Source organism: Microcebus murinus, chromosome 1, assembly GCF_040939455.1.
Source record: "Microcebus murinus isolate Inina chromosome 1, M.murinus_Inina_mat1.0, whole genome shotgun sequence".
In the NCBI taxonomy this organism is placed as follows: Eukaryota; Metazoa; Chordata; class Mammalia; order Primates; family Cheirogaleidae; genus Microcebus; species Microcebus murinus.
In genome coordinates, this window is record NC_134104.1 from 86,652,078 (window position 1) to 86,675,873 (window position 23,796).

General features: G+C 33.7%; 1 protein-coding gene across 3 annotated transcripts in view; it reads right to left on the reverse strand.

Annotated features, from left to right (window-relative positions):
• NAALADL2 (N-acetylated alpha-linked acidic dipeptidase like 2) overlaps positions 1-23,796 on the reverse strand; it is a 1,254,620-nt gene that overhangs the window by 519,219 nt on the left and 711,605 nt on the right. For all 3 annotated transcript variants that reach the window (XM_076003772.1, XM_076003759.1, XM_076003769.1), the window contains one exon: positions 17,167-17,286. In XM_076003772.1, coding sequence (XP_075859887.1) covers positions 17,167-17,286 — 120 coding nt within the window. The remainder of the gene's footprint in view (positions 1-17,166; positions 17,287-23,796) is intronic.

Sequence of the window (23,796 nt, forward strand, 5' to 3'; positions counted from 1 at the left end):
TGTCTTTCCTACTGCCATTTCGAAATGTAGGGACAACTTTGATCAGTAAAAAGTACATGAGCATGAAGGAAGTGTGGCTAATAAGGTGAAATATTTAATAAAGAGTCAGAAAGAGCAGTTGTTTCATGTTATACCTCTGAAAATTTCATGAGTGTGTGTTTTGTAGTATTTGTCACCCTGACACGTTCTCAATTAAATGAATAATGACTTTTTATGAAGTATGTTCAAGAGCATGGAAATAATAATTATATCCAATGGAATGAAAATATAACTCTAAATATGTGAAAAGCGTGGGCCCGATTACCCCACCTTTCTTTATTTGAGGAAAGGGGCTTGTATCATCTTGAAGAATCAGCTCACCTTCAATTCACTCACCAGACACTTTATGGTATTATTAATTTTATAGAAGAATAAATAAACTTGTAGGTGAAGTAATTTTCTTAAGGTCATAAGCTGAGTACAAAATTTCTGATTTTAGAGCCTATACCATGAAGTACTAAGTTTCCCTGCCTCATTGGTTAATTTTATGACGTTAACTATTCGAAATGAGAGAAGGAAACTGTGGCACATTAAAAAAAAATAAAGAAGTTCACATATCTTACTAATATTTTGAAATTTGACTACATAAACTCTTGAGTAATAGGTTAACATGAAAAGTTTGAAATTCTAAATACTATCCATGTAATATATATTCATTTTACTTTCAGGTAGTTTTTATTGTAATAATATGCTATTTTACATATTTTGGGAAACATTTCTATTGGTACTTAACAAAATTGCATTAATCAAAACCCTGTTTACTTGAAATATTCAATGTATTCAAAGAAATTTCTATTATTTGAGGAACATAAGTATTTTCATTCGTTGAAAAAAATTAAAAATTATAACAGCAATACATGCTTGTTTATAAATTATTTTGAATAAAACAAAATGCAAAAGGAAAAAAAAGTAAAAAAAAATGTGCATACCCAACAAAATGCAATGAAAATATCAATTCTTTAACATGCATAAACATACATTTACACTCTATAAAATACTATTATGTTAGGGTTAAAAAAGAGAATAAGTGGTCTATTTTTTCTCTATTATCTTAAAAACAACAATTTCATTTGTACTAGTTTCTGAACCTTTTAATATACCATCTTAAAATAAATAATGTATTATAGATAAATTTTATTGATAATCTTTCCTAAATGAATGAAAAATAGAAGGCTCTAATATGAAAGATAACCTAGAGTAGCAATGAAAAATCCTTGGGATTGGTTTGGAATGAGACATTTTCATTATAATAGAATACTTTAAAATGAAATACTTACAGAAAGATAAATTACCTTGGTTACCTGCAAATATGCTACCAAATTAAAAACTGGCAAATAAGGAAGGTTAATTTTTCATGTCAATAGATATATTTGTGGAGATAAATTTTAAGATAAGAATTTAAATACACAAATAACTATAGCATTTTATCAAACACTTATATTGCAATTTACAATAAGCATTCATGTTCATATATATTCATGAACCTACAGGCAAATTGTAAACAATGTTGCTCCCATGAAACCTAATGTTTTGCAATTAAAATGAAAAATATATTAAAATCATTATGAGAATCTAATATTAAATTACATAAACATGATTTTAAATAGGCAATGCTTAGTGCATCAATGAAAAATGTATACTCCAGAGATGAAATGTAAAATATGTCAAATATTGTCCCTTCTTTATCTTGATTTGTAACTTATCTGCATATTATTGCTATGTTATTGCTATATTGACATTTACATTTACTTTTCCCACATGCTGCTTCTTACCTTTGATTTTCCCTCCTATTAGAAAAGCATATACTTAAAAGTAAAATATCAGTACTTTAAATTAAATCAGATAAATAACCAAAGAGGACTGATTTAAATAGCCTACAGCATCAGGTTTCTGTAAACCTAGAATTATCCCATTTGATATGAGAAATGGGATGCATATGACATGATTTTCATATCTTCCAAGATATATTTTCTACATTAAAAAATAATAATTTAAGCTGTTTCATGGGATAGAGAGGGCAGTACCAGGGGTGACATATTATAGCAGAAGTAAGCCTCTCAAGTCTCAATATTTATCTGATGTCAAATGCAGCATGTTCAATATATCATACATTTATGTGATCAAGTAAATTGCTAGAAGCAAATTTCACATTAAGATGATAAACACAGCTATTAACAGAAATCAGGGTCTACGGTAATCAGATTCACTAAACCAATTAATCTTAGCTCTGTCACAAAGATTCCTTGAGACTGGAATGATAACATAAAGTATAAGTGGCACATTTCAAACAACTTGTCCTTCCATCTCCTCTGTGGTAAACGTGAAATGGACAGGGCTGAGATCACTAGGATTAAATGCTCTCTCTTCCTTTTAGGGTCTATTTTGGGAATTACATAGGAATACATTGTTAGGCCAGTTCCCTTTCAGATAGTCAGAATCATGAAATTATCAAAATAACTGCCACCAGAAAATGAGATATGATCTATTTTTATTCCAGTAAAATTACACCTGACTTTAAGCAGAAACAAGCAAACAAACAAATCAAGTCTGGGCCTCTTGAAATTGTCTTGGCAGATCATGCTAAGAGAATACAGTGGTCAGAGTACAACAGCATCCCTCCTATAATACCAGCATAGCCCAGACAGGGGTTTTATTAGCCAGGGTAGCAGAGACAATGATACACTTCACAAATGAAAATAATTAATTCCACCTATACAGCCCTTACTTTTATAGTAAAGATTAATATGTCACACAATTTGCTTGAAAGTATGATAAAGTCATTGTCTTGGTAAAATACTCAAGAACTTTCCTTTAATTTTTTTTAGGATGAACAGATGTGTTAAACTAGTGCATTTCTGGAGCAGACTTTAAAAAGCAGAGAATTTGCCGTAAGTTGAATGTAAAGGTCCAACATTTTATCTTTTACTGGAATAAATTGAGTTAGTTAATCAATGTCAAGTCTTCTGTTCCAAAAAGGACAAACTCCTTTGTCTCTTAGGTCAAAAAACTATCACCAGTATGCGGTAACATTCTGGGCTTTCTTATTTTCTGTTTGAAAGTTTTTTTTATCAGGGCTAAATTGGTGTAAAGAGAAGGGTAGATGGCTGGTATAAAACATATACTAACATACTTCCATACCTAGTAGTAAATGGTCAAAAATAACCAAAAAAATGTATGTGTGTATATATACACACACACACACATATCAGGTATTTTAGAAGCTCTAGGAGCATATGGGGACAACCATCTTTGGAAGCTTTTGCAGTATTTAATCAGTCTTATTTTATTAAATTATTTATATATAACCTAATTTACTTTGCTACAATTTAAGTCCATGTTTTATGGCTTTAACCTTGCAAAGATTAGAACAGCTTCTAATTTTATAACCCATGAAGCATCTTTCACATGCATGGAGACTGTTTTTTACTTTTTCCTCAGCCTTCATTTGTTTAGCTTTAATAACTTCCAGTCAAATAATTCACATATTCCTGATCTGCCAATCATTTTTGTTTCCATTCTTCTTTCTTCTATCTATTTTAAAATAGAAAAAGAAAACCCCAAGCATGATAATCTACTAATTAACAGTGCTTGGGAAAGATTATCATTATACTTTTGTATATCTTTCTCTTTCTAAGATGAACTCAGTAAGCTTCATTTGTTCGTTTAAGTGATTGTGTCCTGATATCTCCTCCACTTTGTCTGCTATTCTTTCTCTAAACTATTCATATTCCCCTGTAACTGTGAAATTTGCTGAAATTCTCTTGGGATTCTTAGACATCAAACAGTAAGTAAATGCAACTATATAGAATCCCCAGCTGAAAAAGAAAAGCATGCCTATTCATTAAGAACTACTTTGTTCATATAAGTATTTCAAAAATATGTTTTAATAAAAAGAAACAGAATAAATCCCTGATCCTTAGTCCCAAACTTATTTCTTATAGGCCTATTTAGTGCAATAAAATAATCCTGTCAGTTTCAATTCATTAATTAGAAACTATTCCTTTCTGTGAAAAAGTTGACAGCCAACTAAAATCAGTACTATTCTGGACGATATTCAAAGCAGCCCAGCAGGCACTTTTCACTTTTCCATTAAACATTCCATACGCATCCATCAAGTCATTACAATATTCCAACATATCTGTCAACCTTTGCCAGGCGATCACACACAAGCAAGCACCCCAAGACGAGCCTTATGAAATATTCATAAACATTTTCAAGTTACAAATTCTTCTCATTCAAGATAAGATTTAGTGGCAAAATTTTCCTGAAGAAGTTAATGAGAACTCTTCGCTCATAATAAACGAGCCCAGATTTAGAAGTGCCCTATGGTTTCACCAGGCACTCTGGTTGGGAACAAATTGAACACCTATTCACATTCAGCATTCTTTTGTTTAGGTGCCTGAGGCTATGTCTTCCTGGCTGTCAGTAATCTGATAAAAATATCAAAACTCAGTCAATTTGGATGAAGAGTGATTTAATCCTAATGACCATATCTAACCCATTGGTTGATTTTTTACCATACTTTGCAGGGAGAATATCAAGTGATATTTTTTTATCCGTTAAGTCAAGTTGGATTTTGAACAGCTAAATTGGTAAGTTTGAATCCTCTGATTAGTATACCTGATTGACTAAGGGCAGAGCTGAGGGAAGGACTCTCCATATAAATGAGAAATCTTGTCCAAATGGAAAGCATATATTGTAACCACTCAATCACTGCCCATGGGAAAGGGGATACGTGAAATTAATACTAAAACAGAGGCATTTTTAGGCATCTGTTGAGAATCCTGGTTAAATTTTTCTCCCCAATATTTTTATTTTGAAAATTTTTACTTTAAAAATGTCAAGAGAAATAAAAATACAGTATGATGAACACTCACATAGTAATCCCCTGATTTCATTGTTTATTATGTTCCTTTCCCATTTCCTTTATCTTTCTCTGTATATTTTTCTCATTCTGAACCATTTGAAAGTAATCTGAAAACACCTTGAGTTTAGTAGTTTAGTAGTAGCAAACCATGATTGAAGCCACGGTGGTGTTAATAGTGTCTAATCCATCTTAAAGTAAAGTTTCATTCATAAACACAAATAAACTAAGAAACTGTGAGGATCAGAATAACTGCTGGGTTTGGAATAAAAGCCCTCCCTCTCCTGTGAAATAAATGTACAGCATTGGTTACGACACTCAAACCCTCAGAGTCTTAGTTACCTATCATACAGCAGTGACCATACCTACTTAGGGATTTTTGAGAGGATTAGGAGTGTTTACATGAGATTATTTATCTGAAAGAAAGCTACAGTGTTACACAGATACAGTCATGGTGCCACATAAGGATGTTTTGGTCAAGGACTGAATGCACATACAATGGGGGTCCCGTAAGATTACAATGGAGCTGCAAAAGTTTGATTGCCTGGTGACCTAACACATTACTCACGTTTGTGGTGATCCTGGCGTCAACAAACCTATTGTGCTACCAAGTGTATAAAAGTAGAGTATATGCAATTATGTACAATACATGATACTTAATAATAAATAACTATGTCACTGGTTTATGTATTTACTATGCTATAATTTTTATTGCTATTTTAGAGTATACTTCTTCTACCTATTAAAAAAAAGTTAACTATATAAAAAGACTCAGGCAGATCTTTCAGGAAATGTCCCAGAAGAAGACATTGTTATCATTAGAGATGACAGCTCCATGGGTGTCATTGCCTACAAAGACCTTTCAATGGGACAGGATGTGGAGGTGAAATGTGTTGATATTGATTATCCTGACCCTGTGTACGCCAATATTAATGTGTATGTTTGTATTTTAGTTTTTAACAAAAAAAACCTTATAAATTTTTAAAAATTAAAATTTAAAAAGCTGTAGATATAAGGATATCAAGAAAGATAATAGTTTTGTACAGCTACACAATGTGTTTGCGTTTTATGCTAAGTGTTATTACAAGTCAAAAAGTGAAAAAAAATTAAAATTTATCAAGTAAAAGTGTTATAATAAGCTAAAGTTAATTTATTATTAAAGAAAGAAAATATTTTTGAATACATTTAGTGTAGCCTAAGTGTACAGTGTTTTTTAAAAACTACAATAGTGTATAGTAATGTCTTAGGCCATCACATTCATTCACTACTCACTCATTGACTCACCCAGAGCACTTCTGGTCCTGCAAGCTCCATTCATGGCGAGTGACATATATAGGTGTACCATTTTTTATCTTTTATACTGCATTTTTACTATACCTTTTCTATATTTAGATAAGTTTATATACACAAATACTTAACCATTGTGTTATAATTGCCTACAGCATTCAGTACAGTAACATGCTGTACAGGTTTATGGCCTGAGAGCAACAGGCCATACCATATAGCTGAGGTGTGTAGTAGCAACAGCATCTAGGTTTGTGTACATGCACTTTGTCATGCTCGCATAATGATGGAATCACCTAATGATACATTTTTCAGAACATATCTTCCTTGTTAAGTGATGACTGTATTATTCAAATAACTATTTTTTTTTTAATCTCCAGTGAAAGTAGGAACCATTCCTTACCATGGTTACAACACAATAACAATGATGGTGAATGTTTATTGAGCATTTATTAAAGGCTAGGTGATATGAAGATACTATCCCTATACTGGTTTTACAAGGAAGAAAATTAAGTCTTGGGTTAAAAGGCATGACTACTGACTCACAGGAATTAAGTGGTACAGCTAGGACTTAAACCCCATATAACTAATCAGGTTCTATACCATAGAATATGAGGTAGAAAATTTATTGCAAGTACAAATAAGCAATTGATGCAAATGTACACATGACAACCACTCATGTCAGAATTGTAAAGAATTCAAATGTCTCTAGTTACCTCTTCCTACACCAGCCCCATCACCCCAAATATAATAGTCTCATCCATTTTCCAATGCAAAGAATACTGAATTGGTATTATCATCCTTATGTAAATTGCCTTTGTTAAAAGAAAGACTTTAGACAAAGTGAATTTAACAGAGAGGATTTGAGCATTGAAGCATTCGTGAATCAAGCATCACTCAAAACCAGAGGAGGTTCAGAGAGCTCCACTTTAGCAACGTGAACAGTGAGTGCACTTTTATAAAGCTGAATGCAGAAGTAAAGAAATTACTTGAGTGGCTACAGCTATGCATGTGATTTATTAGAATATAGTCTTTATTTTTAAAATGAATTTATCTACTTTTTTGTAATCAATTACAGCACACAATTTATAAGGCCAGGCAAAATTTTAAAAAAACTACATATTTAATAAATCATACTAGAAATTTTTAAAAATACCCAGGAAAATGTTTCTATGTATGTTTTGCCAATTATCAAAAAATTAAGATGTTTGTATCCATATTTCACTTCATTGTTTCTGATAAAAGTCACACTGCTGGCTGGGCGCGGTGGCTCACGCCTGTAATCCTAGCACTTTGGGAGGCCGAGGCAGGCGGATCGCTCAAGGTCAGGAGTTCGAAACCAGCCTGAGCGAGACCCCGTCTCTACCAAAAACAGAAAGAAATTAATTGACCAACTAAAAATATATATATACAAAAAATTAGCCGGGCATGGTGGCGCATGCCTGTAGTCCCAGCTACTCGGGAGGCTGAGGCAGTAGGATCGCTGAGCCCAGGAGATTGAGGTTGCTGTGAGCCAGGCTGAGGCCACGGCACTCACTCTAGCCTGGGCAACAAAGTGAGACTCTGTCTCAAAAAAAAAAAAAAAAAAAAAAAGTCACACTGCTATTTTCTCGGAAAATAAAACCCTTTTATTCCGATTTAACATAAAGCACTTTCTGCCATTTAGCTTTGCTGTCTAAGAATGACAGATAATAAAAAATCTTGAATATTATATACAATTTAAAAAACTTTAGGAACTACATTATTTTATATTTTATTAATGATCCCATCAAGAAATCTTTTGATCCGATCAGAATTATGTGTGTCCTACAGGTACCCATATTTTTGATTTACTTCAAAATAGACTGTTGTCCATCGAAACATGTTAAAAGCAATAAATGGCAAATATTAAAACATACAGAATATGTCAGCACACATATAACCACAGGAAGCCAATACGGGCTGACTTTTTCAGTTTGTTTACTATTCTACACAAAAACAACAATTTAATCTAGGTGCATCACACACGTGTGAGTGAACAGTTTAGAAAACATCCTATAGAAGAACATAAAACTTCTCAGTAAGGAAAGATTTGAAATAGGTACAACAATGCCTGCTTTGCTGCAATGTAATATAATTGGGAGAAGAGCCAATTGCATTTTAATTACCCTAATAGTATATTAGGGTTTTTTCCCACCGGTTTTACTCTAAAGTTAAGAAATGTCTAAGCTTTTAAAATTTATAAAACCAAGCTTAAAGTTTGGTTACACTTAAAATATAAGGCAAAACAGTGTCAAAATTATCCTTCTTAACAAAACAGAAATAAAATTTTGGATTATATCACAGATGTCTTAAGATCCATAATGCTACCACCAGGTTGTAGTATTATTTAATTACGGATATGCTATTATTAAAAGCAAAGAAATTATATTAGACCAGTCATTAATTTGGGCATTAGAACAATATCATGCATGTTAGAACTATAACAGTTCTTTCTGCATTTCATTAAATGATGCATTTTATATATAATGAAATTTACCCTACAACTTGTTTGAAAGTTGTCTTTGTGTATTATGAAATAAGTTTGATGTGGGTAATTTATGTGCTTTTGAAACACAAGCATGCTACTTCTTTATTAAAAGGTAGGGATAGTAATTTTAATAGCCTAATAAAGCATGGAGATTTAAACAAAACAAAAATTATAATTGAAAATTGAAGAAAACAAATTATTTCCTTTGAAGAATTTCATTAACTGTGAATATTAGTCTAAATTTAAGTCTGTTATTGTACTACATATATCTAGATTACAGAAACTTTTCAATTTTTCCAAATTTTCCCAAACAAAATTAATTTAGGATATAAACTTATTCAAAGATTTATTGGAATTATTAGTGTTATGTTTTTAAATTTAAGGATTAGATGATTATAATATTCAAATGATTATGTATTTTTTAATTTAAGAAAATTCATAAGAAATTTATACTACATGAGATTACTGGATGCAATCTAAAATCTGAGAGAAAATATGTAAAATAAAACTATGTAAATATTTAATGAAATCTGGAAATGCAAATCTAGTAAATGAAAAGTAACTTTTTCCCAATAAAGGCTTTTTTCAAAGTGCTTATTATTAACACCACAAAAACTCCATTCTTAACTATAATATATATGGGCTATAAACCTGTCTCAATAACTTTTGAACAACAAATATATATTTTCAGTTAAAAAGCAATTTAATGAATATTTATGAGAATGATAAATTAACATGTTAATAATTACTTATTAAAATAATATTTTATTCAGTGTACATTGTTTTCAAAGTTCAAGTGAGAATATTTTATTCTGATATATAGATTTAAGTTTTTATGGCTTATTAAAGATTAATTTATTATAAAAACAGGACATCTATTGATTTCAAAACCAGATACAATACACTAAGCAGCTATTCTGTTAGGTCATTGTTTATATTCATCCTCCATTAAGAGTCAAGTTATATTTATTTTTGCCATTAATTTCTCCACTTATTTATATCTTATTCCACAAAAACAATTTAAAAGACTTAGATTTTTTTTAACTCAAAGATTCAAATTATGCTACACAGTACCAACATAATTTTTATTGCTAAATAAGACAAAAGTACAATCTTGAGGACAATACTACTTCTGTGATTTATTTAACAAATAACTATATTATTATCTTCAGTTCAGTTTTGCAAGTTTGGGTGAGCTACCATATCTCTCCATTATTAAATTCATGTCCTTCCTTTTTAAAACCTCCTATACAGATATTAAGAGCCTCATAATAATTATAGTAATTGATACCTAATAATTTATCATGCTTGCATTTTCAGATTTAATCCTCACACAAACTTATGAGTTGAGATTATTTTTATTATCAGTGTAGAGATTTTGTACAGAGAACAAAAAGTCTCCTAAGACTTCACAGGGGTTAGGTAATATTCTAAGGTCACATAACTATCAAATAGAACAGGTTGGATTTGAGTTTGTCTCTCCCATTCTCGTGTCCTACAATGTTGTGTTCCACTTTTTAAACAAGTTACCTGTTGAGCAGAGAGCAAATACAGAAGATTGGAAGAGCTGGGAAGTCCATCAACAGCAAGAAAAATGAAAATTGTCAAACAGACACAGGGGAAGAGGGGAAAGCAAAAATGTGAAAAGATAGGCTGATATTAACACAAAGTGCCATAACAGACATCTACATACATTGGTGAGTCCAAATAATTACCAAACAGTTCAGACCAAAAGTCTAGACAAAAATATGTCTAGAGCTTACTGTTTTGAATTTTAGAGTAATATATAATACATACAATAACATTTCTGAAACATGGGTAATTTTAGGGATTTAACTTGAATGGATTAGCTGATGGTTCTTTCCCTCCCTCCCTCCCTCCCTCCCTCCCTCCCTCCCTCCCTTCCTTCCTTCCTTCCTTCCTTCCTTCCTTCCTTCCTTCTTCCTTCCTTCTTCCTTCCTTCTTTCCTAACTTCCATGCTCTCTTCCTCCCTCCTCTTTCTCTCTCTCTCCTTTTTAAAATTTATAGTGTAATATTTAGTTAGGAGAAACAGAATGTTCAGCACCTTTTTTTAATGGTGTTAACCTTGAATGAACACACGGGAATTATTTATACTAACTATATTATAATAAGATATATGAAAAATCAACCCTTCTAATATATGATATCACTTGCTATGATGTCATAATTTTCAAATGGTCTAAAATATAATTAAATTACATTATCATGTAGATAAAACATATATGTGACTTCTAAATTATGTATGACAGACTTCAAAGATCTGTAGACACTCTTTTATTTGGAAAAATACTTTAAAATTAGGAATAGAATAGGAAGCATTCAATTATTCTTGTTCTAAATTCACTTTTTAATGTTTGCTGGTTAAATAGTGTAATAATGACACAGTCTAACATCTTTTCATTATAACTCATTATTGATGTTGTATTTCAACAAAAATACTTTTGGTATGTACAGTAATATTTGGTTTAAACCATTTAAAAAATAACTTAGTGGAAAATGGAAAATATTGTAATTAAAAAACAACAGCATATTTTCTTTTCAAGTACATTAACATTAAACTATTGTTTTCCAATTTTTTGTTCTAGTACTGACTATGTTTTTCATGACAAATGGAGTAGTTCTGGAGTCTCAGAATTACAAAATATGGAGACACTGGTCTTTTGTAATTACTTCTGAGAATTGAGTATAAAGTACCTCATTAAATTATTCAGTGGACAAGTATACCCTTTTCAAGTAGCCAGATAGTGTTTGTGTTTTATTTTTGTTCATAAAATGCCTTCAAAAATTGTCTTAAGAAAAAGAAGCAAGTTTGCCTTACATAAAGATTAGACATAAAAAAAAAATCATTCCAATGACACTGAATTAAACATTTGTTTGCATCTGAAATATTCACAAAATGTCAGTTAAAGAGATTTTCTTGGTTCATCCATACCATGGAAAATTATTAATATGATACATCAAAAGTTTCAATAGAAAAGTTGTCTTTCTCTTCTTTCTTATCTTCTCAACGTAACTGCCACATCACATAAGACTATACCAGTGTGCTCACAAATGAAGCACACACACACCCCTATAAATATTTTGTCTTAAAAAATACTGATTTCCTTTTTTATACAAATTGTTGTGTTAGGCCCCACATATTTTTAATGTTCATTAACTAAATACATCCATAGTTTAATTTTGGGAAATAAGAAATTAAATTTGAGTTTCACCATCTCTAAATTTCTACCATAAAAAGTAGAGTAAATCTTGCTCTTTACTAATTATAATAAAGATCACAATATTCTATTGAGTGCAGTTATCATGTGGATTGAACAATTATCCCCAGGGAGAGAAAAGAAGGCTGAAGAAAAAGAAACAAAGTCTAGTTCAGCAAATATGACAAGTATGAAATGCTTCACATGAAATTAGTTTTCAAAATGTAGTTTTCTCAGCATTAACTTTAGCTACCTAGGAGATTTCTTGTTGATCTTCCGGTTGTCAACTCATTGAGCATTGACTGAAAATCACCAATATCTACAGATATTTCCTCAATATACCTCCAACTACATGTTTTAAATTTAATTATTTAGTGGGTGAAGTTGGGCTTGAAATTCCAATAGTATGAAGTTTACTTTTCTTTAAATAAGACTATGCCTCCCTAATCTACAGGAAGCAATCTAATTGAAAGTACAAACACATAACAATTGTTTGTTCCCTCTCAATTCCCTCCAGACTCTTCCCAAAGGCATTCCTATCTAAGCATGCTTTATGGGCTTACATGGTACTGAAGATATACACTGGCCAAACAACGTACAACCATGTGTGTATTCAAGACATATATCTAAAAGCCATTTTCTTTTGTGTTAGTCTGTTTTGTGTTGCTATAAAGGAATACCTGGGACTGGGGAATTTATAAAGAAGAAAGGCTTATTTGGCTCATGGTTCTGCAGACTGTACAAGAAGCATCACACCAGCATCTGCTTCTGGTGAAGGCTTCAAAGAGCTTCCAATCAACAGGGAAGTTGAAGAGGGAGCAGGTGTGTCACCTGGCAAGAGAGGAAGGAGGTGGTGCCAGGCTCCTTTAAACAATCAGCTCTCACATGAATTAACAAAGTGAGAACTCACTCATTATTGCCAGGAGGGCACCAAGCCATTCATGAGGGATCTGCCCCCATGACCCAAACATGCCCTGTCCCACCAGGCCCCACCTCCAACACTGGGGATTAAATTTCAACTTGAGCTTTTGAGGAGACAAATACCCAAACTGCATCTTCTTTCATAGTTTCTATTAAATCTTATCTGATGAAGAGATGGAAAATGTTTTATTTGTAGGAAACTATAAAATCATTTGGATTCCTGGATCATCAAAATTATCATTATAAGGACAAAACACATATATGAATAATGAAAAAAACTAGTTAATATTTACTAATATCTTACAACATGACTAAGGGTAATAAGAATGTGATGTGTATTATTGCATTTATTTAAAAAATCAATAGCATTTGTGGATTTTTATGTGCAATTTCATTATACACAAATGGCATAATTAATCAAGATATATATTCATTTGGAATTTTACTGCATACAAAATTGACTCCTACAGGACATGGGGCTAATATGTGGTATGGACCTAGATGGTGACTCAGCCTCCATGTTTCAGTGGGAGTTAGTTGATTTCAAGTTGTCATGTAGTACACAGTAATTTTTTATTACTGCTTTTTGTGAAAATAGTCTAAAAAGAAAGTCAAATGCTTTTATTGCATCTGATATAATAAATTTCACACTAGAGTGCTGTTCAGCAATTTGGGAATTTGTGAGGGTCTCGGGGCCTGCTTACTATGTCTCAGATTGTTACTGAGAGAAATCTGAGTCCATTATGACAAATAAAATACCATTTTGTTGGAAAATTTAAAGAATTAAAGCCCTCTCCTATAACATAAATTGCTATAAACACATAGCTAAAATGAATCTAAAGCCTTTCCTCCAAGGTTTAAGCTTAAGGAAACCAGCACAAACAGTTCTGGAGAACTTGGTTCTCTCTTTCCTGCAGCAACAATACGTAAATGTCAAGGCATATAACACAAGGGCATTTGTGTTGCATAGTTCCTGCTGCACAATGTGGGTATTTTTCTCATCAATCTCTTCCTAGAGATTAAATGAACACATATATAGTATTTATGATAAAACTAATGAGATCATCTCCTTCTTGGCTGTAGATTATTTTTCTTTTCATTTAAGAGTTTATCTAATAATTTAATACATAACTATGCTTCCCCTTTGCCTTCCCAACTCAGATGTACAGATTCCCTTCCAAATTTATTTTTGAACTACAATTTAGTAAATACTGCACAGCTAAAATAAGATGAACTTTTCTCTTTACTCATTCAGCTGCATGTTCCAAAACCAAATGCTCATTTAGAATTATGATTAACAGTTGTGATTCATAAAGAAGTCAGTTGGTCCTCTGCCTTTTTCAACCTAAATATATTACTGTATTACCTCACTTTCAAATTTCAGCTCCAGAATATATCTGATGGACAGGTAAAGCAGACTTGGCTGTAATCATGTGGTATACCCATGTCTAACCCGTTTCTTTACTTTTCTTTCTTTCTTTCTTTTTTTTAACCATGTGAATGTGTATTAATAGATGTAGTATCAGTGACTTTCCCCAAATCTCTGGGACAATCCACAGAAAACAGAAATGGCTACTATGGAATTTATAAGGTTAAACAGAGGAGGACATCCTGTCTCCTCTGCCTAGAAGAATCTCAAGTTTGTGGTAAGACTCTGCCTGAATAGGCATTCTGCATAGAACTTTTTGTTAATTTATTCATAAGCCTATAAGGAAAATGATCAGGCAAAATGATATCAGGGTCTTGATAATTGTGTCCTATTCCGGATAAACCACTAATTCGCTATTTTGTAGATATGACCAAAGGGTTTTCTAATGTAAATATTCTCCATAGCTAATACAAAGAAACTTGTTTTGTTTTAACCCATTACATACTGGTGAGGATTTTGAGTATTTGGCATATATGCACTGTTAGAAAAAGATTTAAGTGTCTTATTTTAACCTGCATTTTTAAAGGCATTGTTTTTGCTTACAAAATATATCCACAATCATCATAGAACATTTAGAAATGCAAAAACATATATATAAAGAAGTAGAAATCATCCAGATTCTTTCTAACCAATTACATAATCAGTCCCTATCTATTACATACAACATTTTAGTTACTGGTAGGTTGAACAAGATTCATGTAATGGAGTGGTCCCCAGCCTTTTTTGCACCAGGGACTGGCATCATGGAAGACAATTCTCCCACAGACAGGGGGGGCTCTGGGGGGCGGGGGTGATGGTTTGGAGATGATTCAAGCACGTTACATTTATTGTGCAGTCAAACCTCTCTGCTAATGACAATCTGTATTTGCACCTGCTCCACAGAGCTAATATCACTGCCTCAAGTCCACCTCAGATCAGCAGGCACCAGATTCTTATAGGGAGCACCTAGATCCCTCCCTTGTACAGTTCACAGTAGGGTTCACACTCCCAGGAGAATCTGATGCCACTGCTAATCTGACAGGAGGCGGAGCTTATGCAGTGATGCGAGTGATGGGCAGTGGCCATAAATATAGATGAAGCTTGGCTTGCTCTTGTCGGGCTGCTCACCTCCTGCTGTGAGGCCCAGTTCATAACAGGCCACTGACTGCTACTGGTCTGTGGCTGAGAAGTTGGAGACCACAGATATTATGATCAAAATCTACCCTTGATTTAACATTTCATCTTCTTGCCCCTCCATCAGCTCAGGTCTGCTGTTGGGGAAGGAGTGTGATCTGTTTTATTTCCTTCCCCATGTACTATAACTATACTCTTTGCTCTCTGGAGAGGGCTTAGAAATTAGAGGTTCAGGCAATAGGATTTTTTCTGACTTTATCCTGCCTGTCCTATAGGAGCCTCTGGGGCTCACAGATGTTTAAAGCTGCCTTTTTACCTTACTAAGTGAGTTAAGTGAAAAAGTACCTACTGCAGTTTCCTTGATCTGGACAAATGCAACTAATCTAATCTAATCTAATCTAATCTGGCTAGTCACTGTTTCATGCATCACCACTCCAAGAGGCAAGTTCCTGCAGGAGTGAAGGCAGACCACATTGGCTCGCTATAACATGTGCCCATGTCTGGTCCAAGGGAAGCACACATATATTTTTCTGCTCCCAACTATGGGGATGCAGACCAATTTCAACATAGAAGATCTTTTTGAGTCATTTATTAGATGCACAGCAAACTCAACTCTTGTTCTGAGGTTTCTCAGGTAAAATCAGACACCAGTCTATCATGCCCTCCACATTGCAGGGGACATACACATTAAGCCCCCTGTGTGGTTCCACTGAAGCACCAGGCACCAGGGACCAGGTATACAGTAGAACTTACTATAGGTGTCTCCAACATTCTTCTTCACAAAATTTTCTCCTACTAATCTTCAAACCTTTTATGCCCCAGATATGAGTGAGGGTTTTAACAATATTTCCAGTTAGTTCATTTGAAGCATTGATGTTTGGAAGCTCACTTTGAAATGTCCACTCTTTTATCTTAGAATCTCAGTTAAAAATTCCATTTTAAAATATTAATCTTCTATCTACTGATCTATGCTAGCTACACACATACCCACACACAGAGACATGCATATAAAAGAGACATGCAGCATCTGAGTCTTTTACATGCATGTCTCTGGATAGGGAGAAATCTAACATATATTCAGAACCAGGGAGTTCTGGTGACGTAAGTACACTAACCTTTAAAAAAAATAGAAAAGAAAAAAAATGAAGAAAGAATGACCAGTAGTGGCTATCTATTGCTGTGGTCCATTATCAGAAACTTAGATTGGGCTGCTTTAATTATGTAAATACATCTAGTGGATGAGAGTTAATAAACTTCTATTTAATTAAAATAAACAAAAAATCTGCTTCTCCTTAGCACATTATATTTTAATTAAATTCCTGAGCACAGTCAGTAACTCTGAAGTTATACAGTTGACAAAATCAATCACTAAGGAACATAAATCTAACATAAAGCACACGATAATTTTTTGATAATAGAAGTTTCACACATGAATTAAGGACAAATATGGTTTTTGCTTTTAGCACTCCAGATATGTACTATTAGAAGTGCATGCCAATTGTATCAAGTTCCCGCAAACTTACCAACACCAGGCTTAATGTATTTCCCATATAAAGGAATAAGGACATCAATTTTTTTATCTCTTTGTGTCTCACCCCCACCATCTCTCTCTCTGCTCCCCCCATGTGTGTGTGTGTGTGTGTGTGTGTGTGTGTGTGTCTCTTTCTCTCTGTCACACACACACACACACACAGACACACACACTGACACTCACAAAGGCCCATAACTCCAAAGAAACAAAGCAAAATATTAACCCAACCACCAAATAAATAACAGCCATTGGACCAACCTTATAAAGCAGTGGCAGTTTTCCTAATTTCAGGAGTGCAATCTGATTTGTTATATTTTTCATTTTTTTAATCCTTTTTAAATCATCTGCAGTTCCATAACTCACATCAATGACTTCAGCCTGAAAGAGAAGAAAAGACAAAGAAAAATAAAGCCTTGGAGGAAGAATTATAGCCAATTTCCATTTAGTATGACAGAAATATTCACAGTTATTGGAAATGGTCGAAAGAGAACTAATTCTATCTCTTAATCTGTCCCAGTTACCTTAAACATGATCTTTTTTATTTCTATCAAGGTACAATTGCTCTGGTCACTTGGGAAAATATGTGAGCCATTTTTGCTTTATCTCTCTCTTCTAAACAAATTACAAACTCAGTTCATTCTTCCAACAGACCATCACATTTGGAATATTCTACATTCTTGTTTCTGGAATTTGAGCCATTTTACAAAACACTGCAAGATAAATTTGCATAAGGTTCAAAAGCAATCATATTATTCTCAGGCTTGAAAAAAATTCAAAGAATTCTATTGTTATCCAAATTAAGTGAAATATCCTCTACTTACACAGTCATCGCACAGCTGCTCAGATCGTGCATGTAGCCAGTTGTGAGTGACAACCCCTTGAGTTGTGCAGGATTCAACCTGTACAACTACATGTGCCAGCCCAGCATTCTAGGACTTTAGAACATAGTCCCAAATTACCATTTCTGTCACAGTTCCCACTACCCCCTACAGTTATCTTATATTCTACATCAATATTATTCATTTTTAAAAGTCTCCTTTTGTTAATGTAAAAATTTCATGCCTTCCTGGAGATTCTAATAGGAATCCTCTGTTGTAGTTATCCCCTTCGTTCTCCTTGAAAAATACTGAACTGCAGGTTCATAGATTCCTATGAGCCTAGATATTTCTCTTTAGCTTTACTTTCTATAATTTCTATTATTAAAATAATAGTTGTTATGCTTTCCAATGATTATTTTATAATACAAAATATGCTTTTTCAAACTGTAGCATATATCCTCAGAGATGTTGATAAAAAAGAGCTAGTGGTGGCGGATAGTGAAAAAAATGAAGATGGAGAATCCAGACCTCTAACGTTCGCCCTCCTCAGTTGGAACTAATGCACTGCAACCAGTTTTATACATAGGACTTCCACAGAAAACTCATTTGAAGAAAGAATTCTGTTTCTAGAAGAACATGGAAATACTACTGAGAGATCTGTAAATCTGCTAGGGAAAATATTACTGGCATAAAATATTTCTTCAGCCATCACTACCATCTGCATCTGTGAAATATCTACTAATACTTTAAGGTCTGTTTCAAATGTGACCTACTTGATGAACTGTATTTCTCTGTTGCCCAAATATATATGATCTCTCTCTACTTCAAATCCAAGAGTAACCTGTCTCTGAGTGTCTTAAGGCCCTCACTAGACCTGTCTCTTTATAAATATATTTATCTAACAGTTTCAGTTTCCAGTATAAGGCAATTCCTTGGTGAAGGGGCCATCATGCACCTATTATTGTCACCCAGGTGTCTGGTATATGCTCTTGGCTCACTGAATTGAAATGATTATAGCTTGTACAATGTCTCTGAAAAGTTAATCTGTACTTTCAAGTGGATTTGCCCAGAAAACTTAATTGTTAAAAACACTTCTCATAAAAAATGTTTTTTTATTATAATTGTCTTCCTATTAAAATGTTATTAAATCAGTGCCTTTAACACAATTTTTAAATTTGATGATACCATTACCATATAAATAATTGTTGATCTATGATTTTAAAAGCCTGATTAAATAAATGGTCACATAATATTAATGATTTTATTGGAAAAGGGAAGGAATTCATATTTTTCATTTCAAGTTTCTAAGCTACCTACTAATTATTTGTGATTCAGTATATTATTGAACATACTTTTCATATATAGTGAAGGGTGAGGAAGAACCTTACTGGTTTGAGAGGATATAGGCCAGATGCATACCTCAGACATATTGCAGGTTTAGTTCCAGACAACTGCCATAAAGTGAATAATTTGGTTTCCTAGTATATATAAAATTAATGTTTACATTATATTGTAGTCCATAAAGTGTACAATAACATTATGTCTAAACCAAAATGTGCACACTATAATTTTAAAATACTTTATTGCTAAAAATGCCAATGATCATCTAAGCCTTCAGCAAGGCCTATTCTTTTTGCTGGTGGAGGGTCTTACCTAGATGCTGATGCAGCTAACTGATTAGGGTAGTAGTTGCAACAACATTGCATTTGCCATATTGATTGACTTTTCCTTTCATGAAAGATTTCTCTGCATCGTGCAATGCTGTTTAATAGCATTTTGCCCACAATAGAACGTTTTTTCAAAATTGGAGTCAATCCTCTCAAACATTGCTGCTGCTTTAATCAAGCAAATTTATGGAATATTTTAAATCCTTTGTTGTCATTTCAACAATGTTCATAGCATCTGCACCAGGAATAGATCTCATTTCAAGAAACCACTTTGCTCCTGCGTAAGAAGCAACTCCTCTTCTGTTCGAGTTTGATCGTGAGATTGCAACAACACATTCACATCTTCAGGCTGCACCTCTAATGCTAATACTCTTGTTAGCTCCACCACATCTGCACTTACTTCTTCCATTGAAGTCTTAAAACCCGCAAAGCCATTCATGAGGGTTGGAATCAACTTCTTCCAAACTCCTATTCATGTTGCTATTGTGATCTCCTCTTTTGAATCCTGAATGTTCTTAATGACATCCAGAATGGTGAATCCTTTCCAGAGTGTTTTCGATTACTTGGCCCAGATCCATCAGAGGAATCACACTATATGTCAGCTATAATCCTATGAATGTATTTTTAAATAATAAAACTTGAAAGTTGAAATTGCTCCCTGATCCACAGGCTACAGTCATGAAAACAACATTGATCTCCTTGTATATTTCCATGAGAGCTCTTGGGTGACCAGGTGCTTTGTCAATAAGCACTAATATTATGAAAGGAACCTTTTTTTCCTGAGCAGTACGTCTCAACAATGAGCTTAAAATACTAAGTAAATCATGTTGTAAATGGATGTGGTGTCATCCTGGCTTTGTTTTTCTATTTATAAAGTACAGGAAGAATAGATTAGCATAATTCTTAAAGGATCCTAGGATTTTGGAATGGTAAATGAACATTGGTTTCAACTTAAAGTAACCTAAGGGGCATTAACTCCTAATAAGAGAGTCAGTCTGTCCTTTGAAGCCCAGTATTGATTTCTCCTCTCTAGCTATGGAAGGCATAGATGGCATCTTCTTCCAATATAAAGCTGTTTTGCCTACACTAGAAATCTTAATATGTTGTTAGTGTAGCTACCTTCATCAATTATCTTAGCTAGATATTCAGGATAACTTGCTGCTGCTTCTGCATCAGCATTTGCTGCTTCATCTTGCAGTTTTATGATATGGAGACAACTTTTTTCCCGTAAACCTCATGAACCAACCTCTGCTAGCTGGAAACTTATTCTGTAGCTTCCGCACCTCTTTCAACCTTCACAGAATTGAAGAGACCTAGGGTCTTCCTCTGTATTAGGCTTGGGCTTGAGGGAAATTTTTTGGCTAACTTGATCTTCTATCCAGACCACTAAAATTTTCTCCATATCAGAAATAACACTGTTTCAGTTTCTTATCATTCATGTATTCACTGGAGTAGCACTTTTAATTGCCTTCAAGAACTTTTCCTTTGCATTCACAACTTGGCTAACTGTTTTGGCCCAAGAGGCCTAGCTTTCAGCTCATCATGGCTTTTATCATGCCTTCCTCACTAAGCTCAATCATTTCTACCTTTTGATTTAAAGTGAGAAAAGTGTGACTCTTAATTTTACTTGATCACTTAGAGGTCATGGTAAGGTCACTGGCCCTATTTCAATATTGCTGTGTCTCAGGGAGTATGGAAGCCCAGGAGAGGAAGAGATGGGGGTAAATGGCTGGAGTAGCTGTCAGAACATACACAATATTTATCAATAAGTTTACTGTCTTATATAAGTGCATGTCATGGCACCCCAAGACAATTACAATGGTAACATCAAAGATCACTGATCACAGATCACCATAACAGATTTAATAATGAAAAAGTTTGAATTATTGTGAGAATTACCAAACTGTGACAAGGAGACATGAAGTGAACACCTGCTGTTGGAACAATGGCACCAACAGACGTGATAGACATAGGGTTGCCACAAAGCTTCAATTTGTGAGAAACGCAGTACCTGCAAAGCACTGTAAAGTGAAGCACAAAAATCCACATATGCCTGCATACAAGAAAGGTATGGCAGTTACAAAAATACCAATTCTGTAAAAGACATTTACATTATTGTAACATATCAATAGCTTGAATCAATAATGGCAATTTTAATTAAAGAGCTTTTCAATTTATCTTCTATATATACCACATGTCAATAGATTGAAGTATTTTAGCATGTAAGTGTTTTTTTTTTTTTACTTATCTCACAAAAATATTTCTCAACACAGGCATCATTATATCAATGTATTTTGGCTTATGCACTTTTAGGGTATGCGCTAAAAATCAATAAATACAGAAGTCTCAGTGTTCTGACGGTTTAACAGGCAATAATAAAAATGTATCCATTGCCTTCAAAAGAAGATTCTAAACCAGGACCTCTTTAAAAGTCTTTCTTATTTACCTTTAAGCAAACTGAAAATCACAGCTGCAAGAAAGCACATTGAATTTTTCTGAGGCACAAATCAATATACTAAATAATGATATGATAAAATGCCAAGCCATTTCTCTTCACATATTTTTGTTGCTACAGTGAACCTCTTCTTATTTCATTTATTCTCTCACACTAGAAAATCATCTACTCAACCACTTGGGGTACTATGTTTAATTTATGTTCAAATGCCAGGGATTAAGTCACATCTTACTGGTCTCTATGGGAAATGTCAAATGTCAAATGAGGACGCTGGGTACTTGTTGAACTATTCACTCTGTGTGTACCACAGTTTTTCCAATGTGGACTTCTTTGACACATAAGAGTTACTGAAAGGTGCAGAGTGAAATGGAATTTAATTGTTCCTTCTTGTTTTAAAATTTTTTACCAGACACAAATATTAAAACGTCTCCCTGTTACATTTTTACTTAAATTTTATACATTAATTTTTGAACTCAGAACAAAGGAACTTAAAAAACAGTAACAATTGAAAAGGAAATTTAATATATTATCCCATGTTATTAATAAAAAAGGAATCAAAGTATTGGAATGACAACAAAGAGCGGTAAGCCACATAGAAACAGCTAAGAGGAAGATTGGCACACTCAAAAATTAACATTAAAATAAAATTATTTTCCATCTATGGTAACATATGTGATTAGAAGGAATAATAAACCAATTATCAATGACTAAAAACCAAAACATGAAAGAGTAAATTTTCTTTTTTTTTGAGACAGAGTCTTGTTTTGTCACCCACGCTAGAGTGCTGTGACATCAGCCTAGCTCACAGCAACCTCAAACTTCTGGGTTCAAGTGATTCTCCTGCCTCAGCCTCCCAAGTATCTCGGTCTACAGGCATGTGCCACCATGCCTGGGTAATTTTTTCTGTTTTTAGTAGAGATGGGAGTCTCACTTTTGCTTAGGGCTCAGGCTGGTCTCCAACTCCTAGCTCAAGATATCCTCCCGCCTCAGGCTCCTAGAGTGCTAAGATTATAGGTATGAACCACTGAAACCGGCTCAAAAGTATAATAACATGCTATATATCAGTTGTTCTATGGTTTTTAATATAAATGCCATAGATGACAAAAATTATTAAATAAAATCATAAAAATCTCATTTCCCTCACCTTGCTCCTCTGAAACCAAATTAGAAAAGTTAACCTCCTCTTTTTATGACTGCCATAATATGACAAAATAAATAAATCATAAATAAATCACCATCAACAAAGATGGTGTTTATCAGTGGCATGCTACAGGTTCCAATTTTATGATGAAGAAATGTAATGTTAAATAGATCAAGCTTCAGTTTTGTAAAAGAGATCTTGGGCCTAAAAGCAAGAAAACATCTAATGAGTCCCTCCTATGTGCCAGACGGCAACCCAGTATTGTTACCATTTTATAGGTAAAGAAAATGAGGCATAGAGAGGTGGAAAAATCTGTCCAACTTACATGACCAGAATTCAAGGGTAGATCTAGATTTTTCTCCAATGACTTGCCAGAAAGCCATTTCATCAAGAGGGACAATGAACACTTGACAGCCTCTGGAGAAAGAAACTTCTTAGGGCACCGTTGGGTTAAATATGGCAAATCTACCTGCTGAGCAACGGCTCTTGCTAACATGTCAGAGTTTTTGTCCCATCCAAGATCTATCACACTAGACTCTCTGAGAATTGACATTAGTTTGCTCAGGCTGCCACAACAAAATACCATAGACTGTATGGCCTGAACAATAGAAATTTGTTTCTCACAGTTCTGGAGGCTAAGAAGTCCAAGGTCAAGGTGCTGGTCAATTTGGTTTGTGGTGGGGGCCCTCTTCCTGGCTTACAGACAATCAGCCTCTTGCTCTGTCCTCACATGGCAGAGAGACAGAGAGTGAAAGCTTTCTGGTGTCTCTTCTTATAAGGAAACTGATCCTATCAGATCAGAATCCT